Source organism: Enhydra lutris, unplaced genomic scaffold, assembly GCF_002288905.1.
Source record: "Enhydra lutris kenyoni isolate GAN:26980312 unplaced genomic scaffold, ASM228890v2 scaffoldscaffold21, whole genome shotgun sequence".
In the NCBI taxonomy this organism is placed as follows: domain Eukaryota; kingdom Metazoa; phylum Chordata; class Mammalia; order Carnivora; family Mustelidae; genus Enhydra; species Enhydra lutris.
The window spans coordinates 8,818,560-8,826,776 of record NW_019154105.1 but is presented as its reverse complement, the minus strand read 5'-3'; the positions used below and the strand labels follow the sequence as shown (position 1 = coordinate 8,826,776).

At 35.3% G+C, this 8,217-nt stretch overlaps 1 protein-coding gene across 1 annotated transcript; it reads left to right on the top strand.

The window, feature by feature from the left end:
• Window positions 1-4,138: 4,138 nt before the first annotated feature.
• Window positions 4,139-7,436, top strand: LOC111149115 (C-X-C motif chemokine ligand 8). The gene is made up of 4 exons (XM_022506036.1): window positions 4,139-4,320; window positions 5,381-5,516; window positions 5,795-5,878; window positions 6,316-7,436. Exons 1-4 carry the CDS (start codon window positions 4,257-4,259, stop codon window positions 6,335-6,337), a joined length of 306 nt encoding a protein of 101 aa, XP_022361744.1. The 5' UTR covers window positions 4,139-4,256; the 3' UTR covers window positions 6,338-7,436.
• Window positions 7,437-8,217: the final 781 nt, after the last annotated feature.

Here is an 8,217-nt window from a genome sequence, read left to right as displayed (position 1 = left end):
ATCAACAATTGCCACAGCATCTTCACCAGCAGTGGATTCCATCTCAAGAAACCATGTTCTTTGCTTGTGCATTAGAAACAACTCTTCATCCATTCAAGTTTTATCAGTGAAATTGCAGGAACTCAATCACATCTTCAGACTCCGCTTCTGATTCTCGTTCTCTTGCTCTTTCCACTACATCCGCTGTTCCTGCCTCCACCGAAGTCTTAACTCCTCCAAGTCATCCATAATGGTTGGATTCATCTTCTTCCGAACTTCTGTGAATATTCATATTTGACCTCTTCCCATTAATCATGAATGTTCATGGCATCTAAAATGATAAATCCTTTCCAGAAAGTTTTTTGAATTTACTTTGCCCAGATCCATCAGAGGAATCACTATCTATGGCAACTAGAGCCTTATGAAATGTATTTCCTGAGTAATAGGCCTTGAAAGTTGAAATTAATCCTTGGCTGCAGAATCGATGCTGTGTTATGTTAAGCTGGCGGGCAAACAACATTTATTTCATTGTATATCTCCATCAAAGATTTTTGGGGGACCAGGTTCATTGTCAATGAGCAGTAATTTTTTTGATAGGAATTTTTTTTTTTTTTCCTGAGCAGTATAGATAGTGGACTTGAAACATTCTGTAACCGCTGTCATCCAGGCTTTGTTTTTCCATTCACAGACCACAGGCAGAGTAGATGTTGCATAATTCTTAAAAACCCTATGCTTTTTGAGATGGTGAATAAGCATTGTCTTCAACTTAAGGTCATCAGCGGCTTTAGCCCCTAGTGAGAGAGTCAGCCTGTGTTGAAGCTTTGAAGCCAGGCAATGGCTTTTCCTCTCTAGCTATGAAAGCCCTAGATGGCATCTCTTCCCATAGAAGACTCTTTGTCTACACTGAAAATCTGTTACTTAGTGTAGCCACGTTCATGAATGATCTTAGCTAGATCTTCTGGATCACTTGCTACTGCTTCCTCAACAACACGGGCTGCTTCTTCTTGCACCTACTTTGATGTTGTGGACATGACTTCTTTCCTCCAATTTCACAAACTAACCACTGCTAGCTTCAAACTTTTCTTCTGAAGTTGACTCACTTTTCTCAGCCTTCACAGAATGGAAGAGAGTTAAGGTCTTGCTTCGGATTATCCTTTGGCTTAAGTGAATCATGTAACTGGTTTGATCTTCTATCCAGACCACTCAAATTCTCTCCATATCAGCCATACATACTTAGAAGTAGCACTTCTAAATATCTTCAAGAAGCTTTACTTTGTGTTTACAACTTGGCTAACTGTTTAGCATAAAAGGCCTAGCTTTAGGCCTATCTTGGCTTTTGACATGTCTTCCTCACTAATCTTAATCATTCTAGCTTTTGATTTAAAATGAAAGACATGCAACCTTCTTTTCACTCGAAAATTTAGAGGCCATGGTAGTATTATTAATTAGCCTAATTTCAATATTGCCGTGTCTCAGAGAACAGAAAGCCTGAGAAGAGAGAGAAAGGTGGGGAACAGCTGGTGGGTATAGCAGTCAGAATACATACATTTATGGATTAACTTTGTCATCCTCCATGAGTGTGGTTTGCGGCGTTCCAAAACAATTACAGTAGTGACATCAAAGACGACAGATCGCAGACCACCATAGTAAACATAATAATAATGAAAACATTTAAATATTGTAAGAATTACCAAAATGTGACACAGAGATGCAAAGTGAGCAAATGTTGTTAGACAAGCTATAGACTTGCTCATCAAAGGGTTGCCACAAACCATTTATAAAAAACACAGTCTCTGTAAAGAGCAAAAAAGCAAAGCAAAATGAAACAATGTATGTCTATACTAAGAAATTGGATAACCTCTTTCAAAAACAATCATGACATTTCCCTCCCCACACACTTGTGTGGACAAGCTCACTGCTTTAGCCAGCCTCCTGGGAAATAAGAAAATTGCTGAATCAACTGAATTATTTATGAACTGTGTACTTGCCCAGATGTGGACAGAGTTTTAGTCCTTCTCTTGGTGCCTTTTATCTGGGTAAAGAAAAAAAAAAACAAAAAACAGCCTAATCTCTGAAGACCAAGGGATAAAGTAAGAAACTTCATTGAGTCATAAAAAGATGGTTTAGTGAACTCGAGAAAAGTTCTTTCAACTCCCCTTTGTGAATGTGCTTTTCGACCGGGGCTAACAATGGTTCAAAGGTTCAATGGTTTTTGAACCATTGACACTGCTACTTAGGTATATGAACTTGGAGACATTGTTAAGTTTCCTCATCTGTAAAATCAGAAATATTACTATGACATTGCTGTGAAGATCAATTAATACACACACTGTCACTAACATCAAGAAAATTGAAATGATATTTAAGCAGTTACGCTGAAGTCACCAAACAAATCTTTCAGCAAGGGAAGTTTTTTTTCCCCAAACCACAAATGCTTAAATTCTGAAACATTATTACTATTTCTTTAATTTTCAGTCATTTTTTGTCAAAGAATTTAATTTAAATCTTCTATCAGGGCACCTGAGTGGCTCAGTCCATTAAGCATTTGCCTTTGGCTCAGGTCATGATTTCAGGGTCCTGGGAGGGAGCCCCACAGCAGGTTCCTGCTCAGTGGGGAGCCTGCTTCTCCCTTCCTGCCTCCCCTGTTTGTGCACACACTCTCTCTCTCTCTGTCAAATAAGCAAATAAATAATAAAATCTTAAAAAAATAAATCTTACATCAATGTTTAAGCAAGTTACTTCCTCAAGAGTTCTGGAATTCTTTAGATTTTAAGATTCTCCATATTCCAGATTTACATTTGAAAGGGCAACTCGGATGCTAATGCAGTCATATATTTGGAGCTTTAATTTTAGCAAACCATAACTGGAACTGATGATGTTTCTATTTTGTTATATTGTTACATTACATGCTGTAAGCTGGCTTAACTGGTATTTCAGAAACTGATCTTTTATCAAGAATGCCTCTAAGGCAAATGATATTTTTAGGAAATAATTGTTGGTTGAATATCCTTGCAGTATGGAAATTGGTAACCTGATAAAAATGATAACTATAAGTCATAACATTTGGAATAGGTGGGAATTTACCAATTTAAAAATTAAGCAGGAAGTTTATATATATTAACTTTATGAGATGGGAGTGTTATTAAATCCACTTTGTAGATACAGAAACCGAACTCAGAAAGTTTAAAAGTCATACAAAATTAAGCGGCTGAAGCAGGGTTTGAACTTAGATGCCTTTATCCACTAAGTATAATTAGCTACCACCCCATCCCACCCCAACTAAGTAACCCCAGGGAACTACTTCCTAGAGCACAGACATATCTTCATTCACCTGTCCTTGAACCATGTCTTTATATAGAATGTACTGTTTTTCTCTACCTTCTCTTCCTTCAATATCCTGCTCACACTGCTTATGGAATATTCTGTCTTTATGCCCTTGTTGGGATTAACATATCAATACCACTTATCTGTTCTGTAATATAGTGAAGTCCTTATATTGCTTTCTTCTTCTGATGGACCAAACTCTTTGAAAACATGTATCTAATCTTATCTATCTTTAGATCCCCACATGACTCAGAATTTACTTGATAAATATTTCTGGAACTGAAAGATGTGTCTTTTCATTCTTTCAAACATACATTAGAAAGCCAAATCTTTTGAAGAGTTGTAATATGCTCCTTGGGAACAGCAATAGTTCCTGGAAACTTTCCAAAATGCTCAGAAAAGGACTTCTCAAAATTATGTCTTCAGTAAAAGTGGTTGGCAAGATTACCTTCTCTGTCATTGAAGCACATGTAAGTTACCTAAAGAAATGACCATGCCCTTAAAGAGTAATCATAAATGACCTTACTTTAACAAATGCCAGATAGTACAACAATAAATTTATTTATACATAAAAAATTACAACTGATAATAATGTATCAAAGAAGCTTGAATATTTAACAATGATTTTTAAATGTGCTTTAAAACAAATATGTTTTTAAATAAAATAAATTCTGTTAAAGATCCAATAGAACTTCAATCCTGCCAAAAATTTGATGAGACAAATTAGAGTCTGATGACTCAGGTCTGCTCTCAAAGGGCAAGCGGATGGTTGCATATTGTGGAATTTCCTCTGACATAATGCAAGAATGAGAGTGCATATTCTCTGCTGCTCTGAATAATATAAAAAGCCACAGAAGCTCTCCAACCAATAGAAGCCCCTTGGGACAGCAGAGCTCACAAGCCTCTGGGACAAGAGCCAGAAAGAAACCAGACCGAAGGCACCTTGCATCAACATGACTTCCAAGCTGGCTGTTGCTCTCTTGGCAGTTTTCCTGCTTTCTGCAGTTCTGTGTGAAGGTAAGCAGACTTTTCTGGTCTACAGAATTGTCCTGTGTCTAAATGTGATCCTCAGATAGCAAGATTTCCCTTAATGCTTTAATAACGAACATCTTCTTTATTCAACTAAAGGAAATAATATTTGCAGTAACTTAAAATTAAATTGAAGCTTTAATTGTTTAGGTTTTATCTCTACAATACTTAGAAAGACATCTTGTTCCTATTTTTCATACTTTATAGGATGCATACATATAAACGCATTAATATAAATCTGTAATTTAGAGCATAGGGGAGAGGCAGAGATAGAGAGAGAGAGAGAGTCTCAAGCAGACTCCACGCTGAGTGAGGAGTCAGATGCGGAGCTTGATCTCATGACCCTGAGATTATGGCCTGAGCCAAAACCAAGAGTCAGATGCTTAACCAACTGGGACATCCAGATACCCCTAGAATATATCTTACTAGACCACAATTACCCATATTATTTATTAATATCAAGTGAGGTAACTCCATAACTTTATTCCACATGTTTTATTGACAAGCTTTCCTCTTTGATTTAAAGACAACCTGACAAATTGTAAACCTTCTTGGGATCTCTCCCTTGAAAGAAATACAGTTAGAAATGTTTGTTTTTATACTTCTTTTCTTTTCCATTAAGCATTACAGATTTTGCTAAGAGACATCTTTGTGCAACTTATATATTTCTATTAATGCTTTCTGAAGGCAACTTCTCTGTTGTTGAATCTTAGTTTACATACTATAAGTAGCATTGTGGTATCATGAAAGATTACACAATCAACTAGAAGAAAAAGTACCATAAGGATGTCAGCATTTCACAAAGATAACTCCAAGTCTTTATGCAGGAAGTCCACCAATCCTGTCATTAATGACAGCTGTGGTTTTCTTAATTGAACTTAGGGGCTAGGAGAATATCCAGCCTTCTCCTTTATGAATGAGTTTACTAAAGAAGTGCTGTTTACCAAACATACTGTCACCAAATTATCAGATTGGAATTAAGGAGAGAGTAGCCAGCAGATCCATGTTTGGGATGAAATTAATCCTTGTTTTTATTATTTTTCCACAGCTGCAGTTCTGTCAAGAGTGAGTTCAGAACTCCGATGCCAGTGCATTAAAACCCACTCCACGCCTTTTCATCCCAAATATATCAAAGAACTGAGAGTGATTGACAGTGGCCCACATTGTGAAAACTCAGAAATCATGTAAGTACTTTCAAAAGTGATTAGATGTGTTACTTCAGCAAACCTAAAATTGGGGAAGGTGGAAGTATCCAGCAAAGTTCTAGGTTCAGGAATACAGTAGTGAGCAGAACAACAACAACAACAAAATTCTTTGTCTCCATGACATTTTAATATGCCTTGTGACTAAAAATGAGTTGGACTCAGATTTTATGCTCATACTTCAGGAACCACAACTTGAAGGGCAAAGGAATGCCTAAAATCTTCTAAGTACTGATTTAATCATATCTCTCTCATTTCAGTGTAAAGCTTGTCAATGGAAAAGAGGTGTGCCTGGACCCCAAGGAAAGCTGGGTACAGAGAATTGTGCAGATATTTTTGAAGAGGTAAGTTGTGGGTTGTTGTTTTTTTTTTTTTTAATTCTTCATTTACCCTGAGACATACTGTCTAAAAGTTAGCCTATAAATTTTCTGTTGCTGCTGGAAGTCTACTTTCTTGGGGGTCTGAGTCTTTGATTAAAAACAAAACAAAACAAAACAAACAAACAAAAAAAACCCATAGCAATAGTGAATTTGTTGTACTCATGACTGGGAAGACCATACATCTCAGTTTGTCCAGGGAACTGGTTCCCTTTCATTCTCAGAAGTTTCCTAGTTTGGATGATAACTTACCTGTCTCTCTACTCATAGTTGAAAATTAGGATATTTCTAATACATGAATATCTAAGACTATTAATTTCCTAATAAATATATTTTCAAAAATGATACTTTCCTCCTTATTAGAACACTATTAATTAATTTTTTCCCATTTTATTTATTTTCAGGGCTGAGAAACAGGAATCGTGAAACAAACAAGCATTCTCTGTGGTTTCCAAGAATTCCTCAGTAAAGATGTCAATGAGACTTCATATAAATCTACTTCAGCACTCATGTTCCATGTGGGTCTGGTGTAAGGTTGTCAGATAAAATACAGTATGTCCAGTTAGATTTGAATATTAAGTAAAACAATGAATAGGTTTTTTTTTTTTGATGTCTCATATATGTTGTCTTATGCAATATCTAGGCATACTTATGTTAAAAATATTATTCATTGTTTACTGTAAATTCAAATTTAGCTGGAAATCCTGGAAATATTTTGTTGTTGCTACAACTTTCCACCCCAGCCTGCTGGTCAGGATACACCAGTCCCTGTTAAACTTTGCCTTGGTTTCTTCTTTATTCCTCAACTGGAGAAAAAGTGTCAGCCACCATCCTAACTCACAGAAGTGTGAGGACATGTGGAAGCACTTTAACTTTTTCTCATGTTGTCTGAATTATGTTCAAGTGAAACTTGTTTGCTTATTTATTATTTATATATTTATTTAAGAAATAAATATAAGAATATGTGTGCATAAATTTGGAAAAATGGGAAAGGAAGCATTGTTGATACTAGTAGAATGATGGTAGTGAATTTATATTTATTTTAATACTAAATGATATTTTATTAGAGAACTATTCTGAACAAGGTTGCCAGATTCAGCAAAATTAAAAACAAACAAGACACCCGATTTGTTTTGAATTCAGAAAATAATTTTTTAGTATTTCATTATTTCTCTGAAATTTTCATTGAACTAGCAATCCTACTTTTGATATTCCCAGTCTTATCTTGTCATGGGCAGCCTTGTTATAATGTGCTGTGTTGAATCATCAGAACTCTGAGTTAGAATTGTTTCTCAAAACAGCAAAAATTCAACAGGCAATATTAACAAAGTAATTTCTTACTAGATAAAACCTATTTATTATTTATAAATGAATTCTAAATAATTTTACTTAAATTATTGTGTTTTTAAACACTGACTTTATTTTTCTACTTTAAAATGCGTTCCCAAAGAGATTTTTTCCTACTATTTTTGATATATGGAAATATAAATGTAATCATAAAATATTTAAAATAAAACTTATTGTCAAAGTCATCAGGTGTTTCTCTTTCTTTGGCAGTTTTAAAAGTTATCATTTTACCTATTTCTACATTAAAAATAATATTTTGAGTTAAAAAATATAAATGCTTGGTGTCCTGGGTGGCTCAATCAGTTACGAGTCTGAATCTTGAGTTCAGCTCAGGTCATGATCTCAGGATCATGAGATCAAACCCTATGTAGGTCTCTACACTCCACTCCGTCTGCCTCTATCCCTCCCCCATTCACTCTCTCTCAAAATAAATAAATAAATCTAACAAACAAACAAATAAACATAAATGCTTCCCCTTACATTTTGTATATTGTATGTAAATTACAAAACTCTAGAAAAACAGTTATCTTTTCCAGAGATGGGTTACAAACTGTAGTCCCTTCCAGAGAATGATGGAAATTTTCTCAACTCCCCATTGTATTCCATTTTGCCAATAAGGCTAACTTCAGATTTCTAATTAACCAACCAGGTGTTTGTACAGCTTAGCACAGCTGAGCACTCAGTGGAAGAGGGAAGTGGATACTCCTTACAAGGCACTTCTTAGATCATTGAGGAGTAAAACTGACACATATGAGAGAAGGAAGTTTGAATATGATTAAAGACCAAGCATATTTGTAAAAAAGTCAAACAAAACTCTAAAAATACAGTAGTTTGACTAAAATACTCAATGGAGGAATTTTATAACAGAGTAGACACAACTGAAAAGAGAATCAGAGATCCGGGAACTAAAACCAAAGAACTGTATCTGGAATTCATAGCAGAGAGATAAAGAGGTAGTA